Here is a 20,122-nt window from a genome sequence, read left to right as displayed (position 1 = left end):
AGGCAGAACAGCCATGCATGCCATAAAGCATTTCCCTTCATCTGCAGCATCAACACAGGCTCCAGTCAGTGAGAATATAGAAATAGGAAGGAGCTAACAATATTCTTGACGCCACCCAACTCACAAAACCACAGCTAATAAAGCAAAGCAAATAAATACGAGATGCATTTTGAGGCCAGAAAGCACTTGAAGCAACAGAAAAGCAACTCCCTCAATATCCTGAATGAACAACATTGCATGAATCCAAAGTCTTTCCAAGTCGTTTTCAGAGAGGTGGTCATCACAGTCTGGCTGCTAACAGGCTTTCTGCAAGCCTTACAGATAAAGCACTAAGTGACATGGCAAAACTAGCTGTAAATGCTCCTGCCATCTGAACCTGGTAAGTGGGGAAAATAACCAGCCTGAATTATAAGGGTTACCTTTGGAAACACCAACCCTCCCTTCCCATCCACCAGAGGTAACAGCCTTCCTGCAGATGGGGAGTTAATGTATTAAGCACAGCTACGAGAATCAAACAGTTTGTGCTCAAGTTGCGGTTCACCACTGAAAAAATCCATCTTAGGAAAACCAGAGAACTTAATGCAGAATCAGACAGAGTTATCTTCAAAAGTCACACTGTTATCTGCTTTCACCTTACAGCTGCAGTATGCTGTGGCAGGACATGATAAATCATAAAGCCATCCTTAGCAACGCGAAGGCATCACATCTATAAACTAGCCATTTTGTGTAAGAAAGCAAACATGCAGAGGAAAAACAGTTGGTGATATGCAAAAAAAAAAGAAGAGAAAAAAAAAACAAGAAAAGGGGGGGAACACTTCCTTGACAGGATTTATTTTTAAATGATGGCTGCTCAAACCTGCTTGGGAAATTGCTATGGCAGGAGTATCTCCTGTGCAAGAGGATGAATGGTGACTCAGCAGGTAAAAGCTGTCAAAAACACATCCAAAATTAGAAGTCAGAAGGAAGAACTGTAAATTCCTCAAGCAGTGCTGCTTTGTGCACTGGTTGCATGCTGCAGAGATGCTCAGCAAAACAAGCGGGGAACCCAATCCCCACTCTGAGTACCCACAGGGGGCTCATCCTCCAGGAGCCACCGGAGGCAAGGGGAACTTTGCCACCAATGCTGGCAGGACCCCCAGAACCCTTGTGCTGTGAGGAACCACTCTGGATCCTATGTTTGCCCCAAACGCAATGTGTGAGGAGATCCCATCACTGCTGGATTTCAGTTATGATGCTAAAGAGCCTTGCACCCCCAAGGCAAAACCCTCTCCAGCCTCCACCCCACTTTGCACATCACTCTGGAGAAGACAGGAGCAAGACTTTTTAACGCACACTCAGACAAAAATACCTCTTTTTTGCACTGCCTTTTTTTTTCCCCCTAAATAAAAGTCAAGCAGCCCAGCCAACATGGAAGGCTGGATAAACACTCCTCCTTCCCCCAACAGAAATTACAAAAATGCCTTTGAATTTGTTTTGGCAAGAAACAATGTTTTTTATGAAAGAGCTTCATTGAAAAGTCACAATTTGGAATGTACTCATCTATTCTACATATTTTTAGAAGTTCTAATTACCACCTTAACAGTATTTTGACACAGTTTATGGTTTGTTAGATGGTATTGTGTGCTACAACTGCCAAACACACCTTTTGGAAGCACCTTATTGTATTAATGCTAACTGTGGGGTTTGTGCTGCCGAGTCACGTGTTGGCAAATGAAAAATAATAAATTAACTCCATTTGGAGAAAACTCTGCCATTTATAACCCAGCAATTAAGAACAGATTTAATTTTAGATACTGCTGCATTCTTCAGCTTATCAAGTTATTCAGTACCAACACTGGTACTATCAGTACATGCCCAGTTCTTTAAAAACAGACCCAGGCCACTTTCTCACCCCTTAAATTAGCAGCAACAGAGATGAGAAGTTAACGCTGCTTTCCTGCCCCCCAGGAGCTGCAACATATGCTCTTTGCTGAAAAATAATAAATAAATAAAAAGCACACAAACACAGAGCACACACTGGTATCCCTACAACTGGCCAAATTATAGCAGCCAGGGGCACATAAGGAGTTAACAAGAAAAAAACCAAGTTGTCGATGGCTTGTGGCAGAGCTGACTGCATTTGCAAACCATGGTGTGCAGACATTTTACGGGTGATAAAAGCAGACTGAAGCATGGCTGGAGAGATGCCCACAGCCCCATCTCCCTTCCCAAGGCCGGGCAGTTGGGTGGCAGGCAGGACATGGAGAAAGAAAAATGCTTTTTATTTGGCCATGGCTCTGCCAGTGGCAAGGTGATGCCCAGGGAGGTCTGGTGCTGTCGGCAGGTACTCCAGCCGGCACCAAGGGGATGGGAGGTTGCTGGCTGCATCCCACAAGGGAGAGTCAGAGCAATCTAAGGATCAGCACCTACATCCCAGTGGCAATGGGGCAGCCCTTCCTGTGAAATGAGATGTGCCTTCATCATCTCCTGTGGACATGTGGCAGCAAACACTGTGACCACCAGCAACCTCTACATCTTGAAAACAGTATCTCTAGACCAGGGAAGAAAAGATAAATAGGAGCCAAGGCATGGAAGCTCCCCTTTCCCTGCCTGTGCTTACGGCGTCACCAGGCTCCCTGCCATCTCCAGCAGCAAGAGACCATGATGTACAGCAGAAAGGGATACACATGGTTGTGGCAGCAGTCCAGACTTTGAAAGCAAAATTAACACATGCAGCAAGGGACAAGTTGTGAAACTGTTTTCTAATGATGGCAGTGGAGGACCCCGGGAATCACCTGAAACAATAAGATGACAGGGCAAAAGTCATTTGCTATTTCCACCATTAATCAGAGCAGCATCACAGCCAGGACAGGCTGCAGGATCCCCAGAGATGACCTGACTAAAGCGTGATACGTTTTGGCCACACACACGCTGTGGGGCTTGCTGCAGGAAAAGCTGGATGATACTTTGGCTTCTTGTCACACAGGAGGCCAGAATGGGTAACACATCAAGAGCTATGTGAAAACAGACACGGGGTTTTGTTGACATGAAGATGATGAAGCTAGTATTCACAACAGGAAGCCTTAATGGTGCAATAAATAGAGTTACCAAATAGCTAGGTGATGGTCCCTGAAAACCCAGTGCCCAGCTGGGACAGAACAGCAGGGCTCATGAAGCAGCATCAGATCAACTCAGACCCTGGCAGAAAAGCTCTTGGCATCCTTAGGACCATACCAAAAACACGATGAGGACTCAAAAGACAGACCCTCAGAGGGGTTTGCCCATCCCAAAGGATGCAATGGCACCTTTGCCACATCCTGTCCTCTTGCCATGCATCCCTCTCAGGCAAAAAGCACACACAAAAGCAAACAAAATTAAATTAAACCTTGGCTTTTATAGGGTTCCCTCTTTTCATACAAAAAAAAAGACACAACCATCCCCAAGCACATTTTTATTTACTGAGATTCCAGCAGCCTCATTTCCTGCTACATCCCTCTTGAAGGCAGGAGTACTGCTGCACTAATTGCAAGCCTATTGAGAAACAGGCTACCCTCTGCTTTCAAACTGGAATTAGTTATGCTCAGTTTGACCTTGCATTATTTTGAAGCGCTGCAACACTAAAAGGAAATTAGAGCGACTTGTTAAATCCTTTGAAAGGTAAAGCAACCTTACTGCTCCAGGTTCACATGCAAAAAACCAACCAAAACAAAAGCCAGCAAAACAAACCAAAATCAAGCTCTTAAATCATGACTACTGCTTTGATGTGGTAGGATTTAGCCTTGCATTTTAAATTAATTAATTTCTCATTTACTTGAGCAATCATACTAGATTTAACGAGCTCTCCCTACGAAAACTTCAGCCACAAAGAATTGCATTTGCTTATGTTACACCTAGGAAGGAAATCCTAAAACATCGCATGCTTCTTAACAGCCAGATTACTAGTTTTCAGGCCTCTCTGCCAGACGCAGTTTTAATCTCTGTGTATAATAAAGCAAGGTGTAATTGTACAGGTAAAGTGAACCAAAATATGCACACCAGATGGGAAAAAAAAACCCCAAACCCCAACTTGATTATGTTTTGTAGAGCTGGCAACTAATGGAGCTGGAAGCTGAATTCAGCTCTGCAGGCACTGGCAGAGGAAGAAGGTGCTGCATGGTATAAATGAAGAGCTTCATCACCCCACAGCCACAGCTCACAGGCTCCTGTTTCTCCTCCAGGTTCCCTGCATGGGAGCACGCCAGGTTGTGTATGGGCAATACGTCCTTGCACTTGCTCATGCTTGCAGAGCATGAACAGGCAAGATCCCAGGCTGCCATGCAACTTCTTGTCCATAGTTACTTTACACTGTCCTTTGGTGCATGGGATTTACTCAGCCCTCTGGACTTACACTGGTCTGGCTCTCAAGCCACCTCCTAACCCATTATGCAGGTTCTTCGCTATCCACCATCAGCAGATTTCATCACCCTGGTAAACCAGACACTGCCACCCTCATATGAAAGCTCACACCCACTCACAGAGTAAAATTCATTGTGAACCATCGATCACCTCTGGAAAGCCCCAGATAAGGTAAGCACTGCTCAGAGTCACAATCCTGGGCTTTCACCAGCAGCAACAGGACCATGAGAAGCAAATCCCAGCCAGTGGGACCACAGGATGAGATACAGCTGCAGCTCTGCATCCAGGGCTCAACATCTGCACATCATCCCTATTTCTACCAACCCTGGACCATCCAAGAGCCATGCGCCCAGGGAAGAAAGGTGCATGTGCCAAGCTTTTGCAGCCAGGCAGGTCTGCAGCAAAGAGCTCTGCCTCTCTGCAGCCACGCCATCCTACACTGCCTCCCCTACTCCCCAATAGCTTTTGCCAACACCATCTATTTGTTAACTCAAGACTACCTTGATTTGCCTTCACAGAAAACAGAGATTCAGTATCACAAAGGGTTTTCTCCAGATCGAGGAGACTGCTCCCAGATTTAACGGTCCTAGCAGGATCAGAGAGGTTGCTCCCATTTTCCACCAGGGCTAAGAGGCCAAATTCAGCAGGATAAAGTCAGAATAATTACATTCAAACCCTCAAGAAGTTGGGTTATTTTCATCTGTTCCACCAGTGAGCCAGACTCATCCACTGGAATTAAACCCAGCTAAAAGCATCATTAGCTTCAGCAAGGTGTTTCATCAAGCAGCAGACTACATCCCTCTTTGATTCATCCTCAAGGTGGGACCTCTTACATTCAAATTCTGGCACAGGGTTCCAAGCCTGAACGATGCTGAGGGAGACTGAAAAGGATCCTGCATGTGAGCATCAGCTGTGCACAGGGACAGCGCTGCTTTCCCAGGCAGGATAGGGACAAGAGCCCAGGAATGCAAGAAGTCACTCAGAAGTGCTGTCTCATGGGAAAAGCTTTAGCAACCTTCCTTTTTTTTCTTTTTTTTTTAAATAAAAGAAAATAAGCAAACAAAAGTCACCCCAGAGAAGGCACATCTGCCGAGATGTTTTCTGCAGGGGGTGCAAGCAGTGAAAGGGCTGGAGAACACCTCACGTGGATATACAGCAATGTAAACAGCTCTGCCAAGACTCAAGCTGCAGGATAGGAATAAATAAATGCAGGGATAAATAAATATTGAAAGGGCCCTGCACACAGGTAGCCCAGGCACATTTCAGAGCTAGAGGAGGGTTTCCTTCCCCACCTGCCATATCTCAGTCAGGGCACGGTAAACCGAAAGCCTCAGCAGGGCTGGGCTGCAACACAGACTGGGTTCTGTCCCTCTTGTGTGGCAGGACCCCCAGGTATTACACACTGAGAGTATCGAGCGCTCAGGGTAGGGGAAAAAACATGAACTACTTCTATGTTAAAAACAGAAAACAACTGAACATCAATGCTCACATCCAGTCTGTCTTTAGGAGGGATTTAAAGCACTTGGGCTGCTTCATTGCTTAATCCCACACCACACTTCCCCACTACCAACCAGTATCAACTTATAACAATGCAAAAGCATCTGCCCACATTTTTGCAATTATTTCAGAGCCAGCAAAGAGCACCCTTCCCTTTCTGTAAGGTTAATCAAAAGTTGCCAAAATCCTGAGAACAGTCAAACAATAGCTCTTCTGATGAAATTCCTCCACTCCATAGAGAAAGCAGGACCCTCCAGCTGCTGTCGCTTGTTCAGAGAGATCTCAGAGTGTCTACCTGCTCCCATAAAAAAAAGCAGGGAGAAAACCAAAAAAATATGACAAAGTGAAAGATTCAAGTGCAGCTTGCAGAAAATTAATGCAGAGTCCTGCCAATATAACTGCAACACAGAAGTTTGATTAATGCACCATTTGCTTTGTGTGAAATATAAACCCGGGACATCAGTGGAAGGAAGGCAACACCAGTCACCTGTCCCAGGGATAGAGACTTGCTATACTTATCAGTACAGAGACCACTTCTGGCAGCTCCATCCCTCTAAATAACTCATTCTCAGTGGAATCTCTCATCAGTCATGTATAAAAGCCAGGTAGCCAAGCTGGACAGCTGAATTACAGCAGCTATTATCCACATATGCCTGAATACAAGCAGACACCTTTATTTATAAATGCTCTCTGCCTGAGATTTGACATCAGCTACAAAAAGCATTCAGCGTCCAACTGACTGCTTCAGAATAATGTTATGAAAGGTTAGCACGCACAGTCCAAGAAGACACCTTTACACAGTGCTAAGAGCTATTGTTAAAAGAATTCATGCTGCCTCAATGACTCTTTTATCCGAGCAAGTTTAAGTAATTGATTTCCTGAACACACTCTGCTGCACACCCTTGCCTCTTTCTACTTGTATGTATTCAAATAAACATTTTTTTTCCCCCTAGACCCAATTCTAAGACATTTAGAGTATTTTTTGGTTTATCAAGTCTATCCCTCTCCTTTCAGACCTTCTGGGTCTCTGTGCTTTCCAAGCTGCTGCTTCTTGCTTGATTTCCTTTAGGCTCACCCCAACCTGCAAGCCATGAGCACGGGCACACACGTTCCATGAAAGGGGGGAACATGCAGGTCATACAAGTGCAAAGCGATGGGGGAGGAAGAGTGTAGCAATTAAAAAAACCACACTGATTGCTCACATTTAATTTTCTTCAGCTCTAAGTAGCAACCTCTGGTAACAGAAGGTAACCAAGTCCATGGCAAAAGCGTGAATTTTGCTTTACTTTGACAGCATCCCAGGAACAGCATGTGCAAACACACCAAGGAGGGCCCAGCTGGGCAAAGGAAGACTTTAAGCATACATATATTCACATCAGACTCCTGACTCTGTTATAACCTGAAACAGAAGCTGGCACTTCTGCCAGGGCACAGAGATGGGACCCAGCTCCCCACAGAGCTGCAAGGGCTGTGCTGTGCCATCACAGAAATGGTGAGGAAGGGCCTTCTTTGTCCTGTTCCTCATTTCTTAAATAAGGTTGATCAAAAGCATCCTTGTTTCACTCCCAAAAGCACCCTTCCTGTGCCCAGCACCTCCACCCCTTGAACCCATCCCTCCCACCACACCCAAACCCAAAGCACCAGACTCACCAGCACAGCACTGAGCCCCAGCACAACTGTCTGGCTAAAAATCCCTACAGATGATAAAAATCAGAGGGCTGACAGCAAGAGGAACAGCCAAATAACCTCAGGCATCGCTCCTCACAGCGCCAACCGGCAGCTCCAGAGAGGCTTCCCAGGAACCCCCTGAGGAGCTGGCTGGTGGATGGGATCCCCATGGGGCCATCCTTGAGACCCCAGCACCAGCATCAGGAAGGAGCTGTGTGCTGCCTCTGCGTTCCTGAGTAAGTTGTTAGGGTTACTGAAGGGTTTGGTTTTTAACCCTCTCCTCTTTTTAAAAGAATTCTTATCAGCTTAACATAATTCCATGAGTCGGTAACAATTCTCATCTCAAAAGGTCACTCAGGTAGTTTTAACTCTACGTTTCATCTACGTTCGCATTATCTGGAGGGAAACAGCCTGAGGACTTTGTTGGTTGTGTTTTGTTTTTTTTTAGTAATCCACTTTGGAACTGTAAGATTTAAAAGAAATACAAGCTACCAGAACCAAGCTGAGCCGCTGAGCAATTTGAACACACCGGGGAACAGACAGGGGAAAAAGGCAGAAAAATCACACTGAGGTATGCTGCATGAGAAACAAAGGGACTATCCCAACAGGAAAACTATGAAAACCAGGGAAATGTGCGAGTATAGACCACAGCTACTGCAGAAACACTATGTTCTGCTTGCAAATGTCAGATCAGCCAAGTTTCTCCACAACAAAAGTTGAGGGTTTTTTCCTCTACATTTGTCTCCTGATTTTCTTCCTTCTTCACTTCCCACTACAGACAGAGGGCAGAAGGAAGGGGACAATGGGAAAAACCTGAGCACTTGAGAAATAAGAACTGAACTGTGAGGTTCAAGGGTGGGGTTTTTTTTGAAAACACAGATAACAAGAAAAATACAGTGGAATGGAAAGAGTTTTAAAGCATTTCAAGCTAAACCTGGTCAAACGCTGTTTTATTCACCCACTGAATTATAACAACAATTAAAGCTCATGCCCATACCCTCACCAGGCAAAAGTGTCGGAAAAGAGCAGGAGAAATAAGTAGTTAAAAGTAAGGCAGGTTTGTGGCTTGTCTGAAGTAAGTTCTAGCAAAAGAAAGAAAAGAGAGCAAGAAAAGGAAAAGAGAAATCTGGAACTAATTACTTGCAAGGATCAGTAACAGAGAAAAAGCTTTTTAAAGTGCCCTGTGCTTCCACTGCAGGGTTGCCTTGCTCAAAAGCAAAGAGCAGAGCAAAGCTGCTGAATCCTGCAGATGACACTCACAATATTAACGTTACTTTAGGTAAAATAGTATCTTCAGTCATGATAGCTCAATGCACTGGGCCATGTCCAGCTCCTGCAAGCGTAAGGGAAGACTTGCTGGGACTGTGGCACAAGCTGGCTCAGTCCTTGATGCAACAGAAACACCAGCACCATCCATCTGTATCTCCCATAACAGAAAGTCCCACACTCGCAACACAAAACCAACCATGAGTTTCTTGAAGCATGGTACTGCGAACAGGAGAAAGTCTTTCTGCCCCATGGCTTATTTTTATATATTAGAAGAAAGTTTTCTGCATTAGAGCTCTGAAAAGGGCAACAGCTACTATTAACAGTAGAAAAAAAACCATGGTTATCACCCTGTTTTCCACTCGAAGATAAGAAGTCTACAGACTTCAGCAGCAAGCAGAGCCTTTGGTTATGCCAAACAAGAGCTCTGAAGAAGGTGCTACACAGCTCTGCAAGCATACAGCCAGATCATAAAAAACATGCTATAACTCTGACACCTTCACCAAAATCTTTGATACAACCATACCATGCCATGGAGCCACTGCATGCAAACACACAAAGTGCAAGCTGTGAATCACGCATCAATGCTGATAAATCCTTCGCTTGCATCTCCTCCTGCTTAGACAGACGGGCTTGTCTCCTGCACAGAAAGGCTAGCAAAAGCCCAAGCCCTGTCCACACACAGGTTACACCTACTGTATACAAAGCAAATGGAGTTACTGCCTCCAGAACTGGTCCTCCCACACCGATCAAGCTCATTTTCTGCTCTTTACTCAGAATCAGAGCAGACTGAATTGCACAGCCATCACATAGTGGGTGAAACCAACCTCAGCTCTCTGCTCTGAGAAAAGAAACCCAGCTTGGAATCCCCATGTGCCAAAAATGCAACTCCCTCTGCCCATAAAATCCCTTCCAAAGAAAAGCCAGCATCACCTTCTCCAACAGGGAAACAATCCCAACCTTGTTTTGATGAGATCCTGACCTTCCATTTAACACATCTGCTGCAGAAGAGGAAGCAGTGCACAGGTGGAAAGTCAGGAATGGATCTGCTCGCTCCACTTTATTTGTGACTACAGGGGCCAAGATGGAAAGCCACCGGTTTCGCTGTTTGCCATTGCCAAACTCACACTCAGCAGTGACCTCGGAAAATCTCTGGGTCTCCTTCTTAGGACCAGAGGACTGCAAAGATAGGCACACCATTTTTTAAGAGAAAAAGGGCTAGCATGCAAACCCATGCTTCCTCTGTATGAGGGCTTGCAGCCTCTTTTAGAGGCTTAACAGCTCCTGCATAACCAAGAGTTAGTAAAATAGCAATGGCCTTGTTTGTTCAGTGAAAATAGAAAGAAAACACAAAGGGCACATGCACACAGTTCATATAATGGCTCATCCCAGCTGAAATCCTTGGTGTCAAGGCCCACTCCTGCATTTCTGCAGACAGAAAGGGCTGATGACTTATGACATGATGACTTATGCTTTGCCATGGTCTCCGACACTCACTTGGCACCATGCAAGAAGTGGTGAGAAGACTGGAGCGATCAGGTGGTAAGCCCAAAACACAGCCCAGCAGCCACTGTAATACATCAGCTCTTCCGTCTGATCAACCCAATCTTGAGGAGCTGTCAGCAATGACCCCTGGGGTTTGGATGCAGCAGTAGTGCAAGGGGTGCCCTTTCTCCAAACAGTTATCTGCAGTAACATTAGACACAAGCACGAAGCTGGAGATCTAAAGCACTGACGAATACATCTTAAAATAAAGCAAGTGTTCACACTAATTACTATTTCAGTTACACTGACCACAAACATAACTCCCAGCTTGGTAAAAAGTTATTTAATTTGTGGCCCATGAAAGCAAAGGTGTTTTTTAATGGAAAGAAAAAGAAAGGCCAAAGCTCAAGAAACTGTAGAAGATGGGTGGCTGATCTAGTCCACAGAAACCTTCAGCAACTGCTTCAAGGAAATTTTGGCTGACCATAGCATCAACTGTTTTAAAAGCAAGCGACCCAAATGCAAACACGTAAAATCTAAGTGGCAAGTCAGGCATGCAGCTTCGTTCAGATGCCGAGGTCCAGCACACCAAAGGAAATAACTGTGCAGATGATCATGCACTGGCAATAGCCAAAGCTGCGAGCAGAGCACTTTCCCCCTTCATCCAATTAATTCCATTTGAAGCAAATGTAACTACAAACTAGATTATTTTACCTGATGCTCTACAGTTGGTTCTTATTCAGCTCCTGATCTAAAACTAATGTTGACCTCTCCCATCAATCTGTACCTTGGCAGGTTGATGACTGCCACACATTGGCAACAATGCCCCATGTGGTTCCCCCCCTTCACATACAACCTCCCTACACTCACTGCTGTGGGGACAAGCTGATCCAGGCAGAGAACTTCTGCTCAGGTCTGATGATGCATCAAGTGATCTCTGCATCTTTTATATGGACACCAGTGGGATTTTTCCCAACTGTAGTCAGTGGGGAAATTAACCCTGGCATCGGGCCCCTTGCTGAGCCCTGCATTGTATGACAAAATGGTTAAAAGGACACTACAAAGCATGCAAAACTCTCTAGGAGAAAGCAGCCCACCCATGGGCAGACCTGTTTCCACCATACGATGCTCCAGGCAGCAAACCACACTGCTCTCATTAGTTAACCTTTTCCTCCCTCCATCCCATTTTAAGCCCTGCTACCTAAAAACAGTTTCCCCCAGCAAGCTCTGCCCTTTGGGAAGAGGCACACCAGCCACCTCATGACCCAGCCCTTTTAGCTCTGCCCCATGGGAGAGACCTCACTGTTCGTACTGCTGGTGCTTTGGGAGCGAGCCACGGAGAGCTTCTCCCTCCTCCTCCGACTGCGAGGGACGCATGCCAGGAACCGTGAGGGAAGGCATTTCTAAGCAAACAGGAGAAGATACAGAAGAGTTAAACACAAGCCCAGAGGCGTCTCATCTAGGTTTCCAGCAGCAGGGCGAGAGTGAAGGGGAGCCTTCTTCACGCTGCGCCATAGGCCTGCCTCCAGCCAGGGCAAGTGAGAGCCAAACACTGGCCTGCAGTGCTTCCCACAGCTACTCTGAAAAGCATCTTTAAAAACAAAACTATCTTTGGATTGCAAGGTAATACTGAGTGTGTAGCCTTGCTCAAAGCCCCTGGCTAACACTGCTCTGTACCGCTACATCCGTCCCCTTGCTGCCCTCCAAAGAGCACAGCACAGATAGCTTTTAGCCCTCAAGTTTGCAAACAAAACCTGGGCAAGATGCATGGCAGCAGCTCAAGCAAACACATGCAAATTAGAAGAAACCAGTGTCCAACAGTTCAGCCTATCTCTTCATTTAAGAGTCCCAGCTCATGATTTTTAATGTGCAGAGCTGGGAGGGCTGCTCACACCCCTGTTCAGACAGGGACAAGTGTGGAAAGGGACCACATGATACCAACATCCAACTTTGCACTCAGAACTTCCTATTGCTCTCACTGAGCAGATGGATTAGCTCCTAATCCCACCATCCTCCTCCTAGTATGCCTACTCATTCCTCCGGTCCCTGCCACGGGATAGCCCAGCTCTTGCACAGCCCAGGGGCACTTATGCTACAGCTCAGCACTGCAATGCACCAGCAAGCCAAGGAAAACAAAGAAAAAAATGGGAACCACTTTCAAACTGGGCACTGGGATGACTTTTCCATCAGTGGGGGGCACTGCACGGTGAAGGGGTAGCAGCCTCCCAATGAGCTGAGAGACTATCTGCAACCAGGGTGGCATCCACAGTCGTAAGGCTTGGAGCCACAACGACCCAAGGATACAAGAAGTGAGAAACATGTAATACCTTTTAACAGACCAGCTGGTACAGTTGGGAAAAAAAAAAAAAGAAGAAACCACAACTACACAAGCCCTCCTTTGAGCTGGCGCACCTTTGTGCTTGGCCATTTTTCCAGCTGTATCACTTGGTCTAATTAAAAACATTACAGCTCTCTATAACCCTTGTCTCTTCCTCCGGCCAGTCCTTCCCAGGACAGGAAACCTAGGTCATTTTGATGTTCTCATTGTGAAACTTGACAGCCTGCTGAAACAAAATAAAGATTTTAGCCTTAACATGTGAAGTGGTTAATGTCCTGTGCACAGGGCAAAGAAAGCTTCAAGACCAGGAGCTTAAAGCTGTCACTCTGCTATTATCAGTGCAGGTGGGTATCTGGATGCCCAGAGGACCCACAGGAGACTTCAGGCATCTCTGTCAGCCAGCAGAGACCACAGGAGTGAGGAAGCCATGGCAGCTCCCACGCCAGGACTGGTGGGTCTGGATGTGGGACTACTCCAGAAAAACATCTCCAGTCATACCTCTGGCCATCAGAGAGGGGATGCCCAAGCAGGTGAAATCAGAAGCACATCCTGCACTCAACGCCAAGAGCCTATGGACCACAGCTTATGGACCCCACATCTCCTCATGGGGTCTGTACCCTGCGGGGTGGCCATGCCTGGTGCCTCTTGGTGCCTCAGCCCCAGCCAGCAGCACAGGAGCAGCACAGGTTCTGCTCCCACCCCGGGGCGCTCCTGCCTGACCTTTAGTGGTGGCTTGGAGAAGGTCGCCACGTCCTGACGGCTCCAAGCAGCTGGGACCGAAGCTGCCCAGCAAGGCCAGGCTGGAAGGAAGGAAGGAAGTTATAGCAGGCTTTTAAATAGCACTATGTAATACCTGAAACTTCTATTTCTGTGCAGGGATAATATGGTTTCAATATTCTTCTCCATCCATGGCAGGCCAAGCCATTTGTGCTCAAACTGAATTAGCAGCAACCCACATTCTTCACCAGCTAAACCACTAAAGCTCTGCGAGGCTACTCATAGCCGCCCCACAGAATAACTACAAGCCGTACACCTCAGCTGATGAAACAACATATACAGATTTCCTCCCATGGTTGCTTCTCACTTCTATTTTACCTTTATAATCAAGCAACACCTTTAAGTGCACTACAGACTGCAGGTGGTCTCGCAGTCATCTGCACAGCCCCACACCCTATGTGTAGTCACCAAATCTCCAGTGTGCTCTGAGACACCAATGTAGATTTCTGCAAGATGCCTCTCACCTGTGGAGGGCAATGTGGTTATATCCACCCCTCCATGCTTGAGCAGGTACCCAAAGTACCACAGAAGCAGGAGGGTCCTCAGGGCTTTCTGACGGTTCACAGCAGAACCACACTGGGTTTTCAATGCTAACTAGGAGGGCTATCATTATCAAAAATAACATCCCAGTTGGAAAAAAATTAGATGGAACTCTTTCAAAATAAATATACTTGCTTCTCCATGTCAATTAACTGCTAAAAAGAGTTATTTTTTTTTCCTTGATGTATTCCCCACCTCATCTGCCATACAGCAGACCTTTCATGTGGAGTCTACCAGGCAAGAACTAGCTGGGCACCTTTGTTCAGAGTTTTTCCTCCATGCCTGGTCCACACACACCTAACAGCTCATGAGCCCAGCTCCACTAGCTAGTGGGGATTTCATGCTCCTTTTGAGGCCCCTCTTGACCCCATTTGTTGGTAATGATACTGCCAAGGATGGTGCCCATCCACCAAGGAACACAGTAGGGCTGCTCCCTCCTTCTAATGGCTGCAAACTTGTGATACATTCAAGTCTTCCCAAAGGCCCAACCTTGTTGGGGCAAGCACCAGGTGCTTCACATATAAAACAACTCGCCTAACCCACTGTTAAGTCAATCTGGACACTTCCTCCAGCAAATCAGACCAGCACGTTGCATTCAGACTGGTGGTAATTAAATCACAGTGACACCCCTTGCCGGACAGAACATTTCACCCATTCCTCCACTGAAGGTGAAGACCCTCATGTCTTACAGCCAGCTCCTACATCCCATTTAGGCTGCACAATGCTGTCACCCCACAGTCCTTCACACACCATCACTGCTGCATCCCCAGCATCTACAAGGACGCTGGTGGGGTACCTTCAAGCAGGGAGCCACCATTTCCAAGCCAGCAAACTGCAGGAAAATGTAACACAAGCCACCTCAGCCCCCAGCCTGGGAGGGAATCAAGCCCAAATCAGTTACGCAAACAACAGGATAAAAACAGTGAAGAGTAACACAAGGTTAGATTATGCCTCTGCTTTTCAGAACAACCTGGTGCGATTCCACTGCCAGGCAAGCAAAAAATGCCAGGCTGCAAAATGAGTGCCAAACAGGAGCGATTTGAGAAATACAGGTGGTTTTAACAAGAAGGAAGTGTTAACACTGGAGACAAAGCAGTTTTTCTAAGAGTTCTTGGTTGCAAATCTCAGCTATGTTTCCCTCCACTGCAAGGAGAACTGCCCAGCTCAGAAAAGTACGTCCTTCTCTGCAGGATGCATAGGTATGTCCATCTCATGGGAAAGCCATACAGAGGCGTGTCTGGTGAAAAAGAACAACCCAACAGACCCAGGTTTTGCTATCAGAGTTACAAACGCCCTGAAGGAACAGCTCGGTTTTGGAAGAAACATCAGGTGAAGTGCAGGCAGCTCTGCAAATGCATTAAGGGAAAGGCGGGAGGCTGGGTGCCGAACTTTGCTTGCAGGAGAAATCCTTGTGCCAAGTAAGGTCAGTGGGATTACAGGGGCAAGCAGGGATTGCTCGGATGAGTGGAGATGGAAAGAGCCCAACCCTTGGTTTCCACCCTGGCTTATACGGAGTGAATGCCACCGCGCAGGCAGCCATACATGACTTTGTATTTGGGAAGGCTTCAAGACACTGTTTCCCTTCGTAATTCATCTTTTCTGCAGTCAGCAGGTAAATCACCCCTCTAATGACCAGGGGACACGACTACTGCCAAAACCACAACGTGAATGAGAAATCACAATACTGATAAAAAAATACCAAATTTGAAATGGGCTGCTCACACTGACTTGCAGCAGTAATCACAGCAACCCTGTGCTAAAGCCAGCAATGGAAAGCTGCAAATCTATCCCAGAGCAGCTGAGTTTAGAGAGCATGCTCCCTCCCTGCCCCCCCCCCGGGGCCTCCCCACCCAAATGGATGAGGTTTGGCCCTTCAGCTGTTTATAAAACCAGCAGTATTGCGCCCAGACACACTCGGCAGCATTCCTCCTTCTCATTCCTGTGAGCTATATAAGGGAACGGCCAATTCCAGCCTCGCTCCCCCGTAGCCAGCCCCGATCCCTTCGCACCGGAGCAGCCCCCAGCTTGGTTTCCTGCAGAAGGACTTAAATCTGTCCTCAGTGGAACACGGCACTGCGCTGGACCTTGTCATCAAATGGCAGCACAAGGCAGCTGCCAAATCCTGCCGGCTCAGAGCTCTAATAGGGAACAGCTGGAGAAGGACCCTGCATTCCTCCCGCCCCATCCACACCAGGGGCTCTGTTCAGGATCCAGTACTCCGCTCAGGATCCGGCCGCCACCAGCCCGCGAGATTTCCAAACCCACAAGATTTCCCCCCTGTCGCAAAATGCTCCCTGCACTGCTTCCACACACACAGCCCCAGAAGTGAGAACTCCCAGCATATCTCCCCCACCCCCTGGGGTTTTAAACAAAAGGGATGCTTTTCAACGGAGATGGGGAATTGCTGTGCCTTCTTTTGCTGCTGTTTTGTTTGGAGGGGTTGGGGAAACAGAACTATGCACTTCAAGGCAGATTCTGCCTTCCCTACTTTCATTTCAGCATTTCAGAAACTCTGCCTAAAGCAACTCGCATCCCCACGTACATCTGCGCACACACACTTGGGAACATACATGTTTGCAGTGCACACACACCCATAAACAAACGCGTTAGCACGCAGCGCCATTCGCACACCCCTCGTGCCATTTTCATCCTGTTCCAACTCCAATTACTTCTGCGGAGTTGAGTCACTTGTAATGGGGTATAAATAAACCCGAAATACACTTTCGTAGCCACGCACGTCCTCTGTAATGCACCCTGCATGTTCAGTAATACACAGCAGGCTACTCGCATTTTCTTAGCGCTCCACTGAAACACAAGGGGGGTATTCAGAGCCGCAGGGAAAAAAATGCGTCCAAACAGGATCTGAATTATGAAATAGGAATTCCTACACTTAAAAAAAAATAAAATTAAATAATAATGGTATAACCCAGCTGCCCAAGCCTTTAGAAAATAACAGTTCGCTTAAGGTAGCGATGGACTGCTTCTGCATGCTGCAGAACGCAAAGCAAGCCACGTTGTCCAAAAGAAGCCTAGAAAATCCAGACTCTACGTGACCTGACTTACTTATTTCACAGGAAACTGCATGGAAGGAGGAAGGGGGGGGGGGAGGGGAAGAGAGGGAGAGGGGAGATAAAAAACCCCTCCAATCATTCATGCTCCCGTAGTTACACCACGCCATAGACCAGAGTAGTTTGCTGTGAAAAACCAAACTGAAATCAGCCATCAGCCGTTTGCAAAACAAAAATGTAATGAGAGAAGCTGCAAACGCGATCAGGCTGGGGAGCCCTGGCTCCCGACCTTTTCCCTCGGGTGGGTTTTCTGTGGTTTTGTATTTAATTTTGCCTGCGTGAGAGCACCGTCTGAGAAGGAGCTGCAGCAAATAACACTCACCAGGGTTGTTGGCCTCCCCTTCGAGAATGTGGAGCTCGGTGCAGTCTGCCAGGGAGTGCTCCAGGCAGAGCTGGAGGAAGCGAGCTTGGGTCCGACTAACGCGTTTAAGCAGCGAGAGCAGCGCAACAGTCTGCTCGCACTCGTTCCAGCCCTTGAACCAGCCGGCCAACACGCCGACCTGGTCTCGAAACATCATGGTGAGCCGGCGGCCGGAGGAGACACCTCTGCGGGGGCACAGAATAAATAACCGGGAGAGCCTCCCCGCCCCGACGCCGCTTCCTCCCCTCCGCGCCGGGTCAGGGTTGAAAAATAACAATAATCGAAATTAAGAGAAAAAATACACCAAAACCAACGGATCTCCTCGGCAATCAAAAGGGTGGGTTTTGTTTTGGACGCAGCTTTCGGCCTGGGTTGGGTTTTACTCCCTCTCTTCTGGCTTCGGTGCGGTGCTGGATTCCCTGATGGCGACACGGGAGGGAAGGAGGGAGAGGGCGGCCAAAAAAAAAAAAAAGGAAAAAAAAAAAAAAAGGCAAAAAAAATTAGGAAAACCCCAGCGGCAGGGTCAGGGCTGCCCTGGAGAGGCGGCGGGGGCCTCACACCTGAAACAGAGAGCGGGGCGTCAGGGGGGCACAGCAGGAGAAGGAGAGGGAGGAGGAAGGCTGGCCCTCGGCCCTGGCACCGCAGCCCCCCCCCCCCCCCCCCGCCTCCTTCCCCCCTCCTCCTCAACGGAACAGACCTCTGACACTCCCAGCCGAGTTTGGGGGGGGACACCCCACAGGGCATAAGCAACCCCCTATGCATCCAGCACCCCTGGGGAGAGAGGGACCCCCCCTCCCACAGCACCCAGGCAGGGGGGAAGGAGCCCCCCTAAAACATTCAGCACCACTGGGGGGGGGGGGAGGGAGGAAAGAGAATAAACACCCCCCCGGCAACACATCCAGCGGCCCGCGATAAGCACACACACACCCCCCCCCCCCCCCCACGCACACGGGCCCGCATGGGGAGCGGAACAAGCAACCCCCATGCATCCACCACCCCGATTTGGGGGGAGCACACAAACAACCCCTCCGAAGCCTCCAGCACCGGGGGTGTCCCCACTGCAGCAAAGCACAGCTAAAGGGAGGGGGTGCGGAGGAACGAGCCTGCCCGTCCGTCCCCGGACACTCACCTGGCTCGCCGGGGCCCCGGGGCGCGGGGGAGGGCGGCGCGGCTCCGGGGGGGGCCGTGCCATGGCGGGGAGAGGGGAGGGGGAAAGGGGACGCGCGGAGCGCGAGCGGCGGCGGCGGCAACTCCGCGGCGAGAGACTGAGCCCGGCGGCGAGAGAGCCCCCGCTCCCCACATGCCGCTCATTTGCATAGCGGTGACGTCATGGGGCGGGGCGGGGGGGCCGCGCGCTCCCGTTCCCCAGCGCACCTACACCCCCAGCCCCCGGCTGCGAGCCCCTCGCGGTAGGGCACAGCCAGCCCCCCTCCGGTGCTGGGGGGACACCCGCCGGGCGGGGCGGGGCGGGGCGGAGCGGGTGGAGGGCGGGGGGGAGCCCCGGCCCCTACCGTCGGCCCCGGGCCAGGCGGCGGCGGATTTCCCGCTGGAGGAAGCCACCATCTAGTGGAGCGCGGGGTAACGGCAGCGCTGCCTTCGCTGTTGGGGGGCACATACACACACACACACCCCCACACGCGCGCACACACACACACACACACACACCCCCACACGCACGCACACACATATACACACACACGAGTACACACACGCGCACACACGCGCACACGCGCACACACACACACATACACACGTGCACACATGCGCACACACACACATACACACACACACCCCCACACGCACGCACACACATATACACACACACGAGTACACACACGGGCACACACGCGCACACACACACATACACACATACACACGTGCACACATGCGCACACACACACACACATACACACGTGCACACATGCGCACACACACACACATACACATACGCACGCACACACACACACGTGCACACACACACACATACACACGCGCGCACACACGCACACACACACATACGCGCGCACACACGGACACACACATACACACACGTGCACACACACACATACACACGTGCACACACGCACACACATACACGCGCGCGCACACACGCACACACACATACACACACACGCGCACACACGCACACACACATAAACACAAGCACACACACACATATACACGCACACGCAGGCACACGCGCGCACACACACACATGCGGTACTTTCAGCGTGCCGCAGCAGCGAAAAGGGACATTTTAAACGTGATTGGATTTGGTTGAAGCGTTCTGCATGTCGGCATGCTCGGTGGTAAATGCTGCCCCAGGAATCGGGGGAGCAGGCAGTGGGGATGGATGGGCTTAAGGCTGAGAGCACCAATAGTGCCCAAGAGGGGCAGGATTTGTGCTTCGGGTTACTGATTTCCCCAGCAGTCATATTTCAGTTTAGTTTAGTTTAATTTTATTTTTCTATCCTATGATACTATATTCTGCTGTATTCTGTTCTGTTCTATCCTGTCGTACTCTATTTCAATATCCCTGCTATTCAAGGAATGAGTGATACAGGTATATCCAAGGGAAATAGAGGGGAGATGCGACCAAAACCAAGAATAAGCATTTACAAGAAGGCAGAAAATATTGAGCAGATTCTAACACGTTATAAAGCCCAAATAAAGGCGTAAAGTGGGTTTATTTGTGAATGTGGCAAATGTTGGGTGTGTGTATGGCTTGTGCTTCTGGGAACTATTGCA

The 20,122-nt window shown here is 48.7% G+C and overlaps 1 protein-coding gene across 4 annotated transcripts in view; it reads right to left on the bottom strand.

Moving 5' to 3' along the window:
- Nucleotides 1-18,601, bottom strand: part of SAMD4A (sterile alpha motif domain containing 4A) — a 101,339-nt gene extending 82,738 nt beyond the window's left edge. For 2 of the 4 annotated variants that reach the window (XM_061462604.1, XM_061462603.1), the window contains exons 1-2: nt 18,504-18,601; nt 17,336-17,934 (exon numbers count right to left, since the gene is read on the bottom strand). In XM_061462604.1, coding sequence (XP_061318588.1) covers nt 17,336-17,531 — 196 coding nt within the window. In that variant the 5' untranslated portion in view covers nt 17,532-17,934; nt 18,504-18,601. The remainder of the gene's footprint in view (nt 1-17,335; nt 17,935-18,503) is intronic. The other 2 variants (XM_061462601.1, XM_061462602.1) reach the window with 2 other exon arrangements.
- Nucleotides 18,602-20,122: the final 1,521 nt, after the last annotated feature.

This window comes from Pezoporus flaviventris, unplaced genomic scaffold (assembly GCF_033815535.1).
Source record: "Pezoporus flaviventris isolate CSIRO_AGI_PZ_B2104156 unplaced genomic scaffold, CSIRO_AGI_Pfla_v1 ptg000035l, whole genome shotgun sequence".
In the NCBI taxonomy this organism is placed as follows: Eukaryota; Metazoa; Chordata; class Aves; order Psittaciformes; family Psittacidae; genus Pezoporus; species Pezoporus flaviventris.
This window is presented reverse-complemented; position numbering and strand designations above follow the sequence as displayed.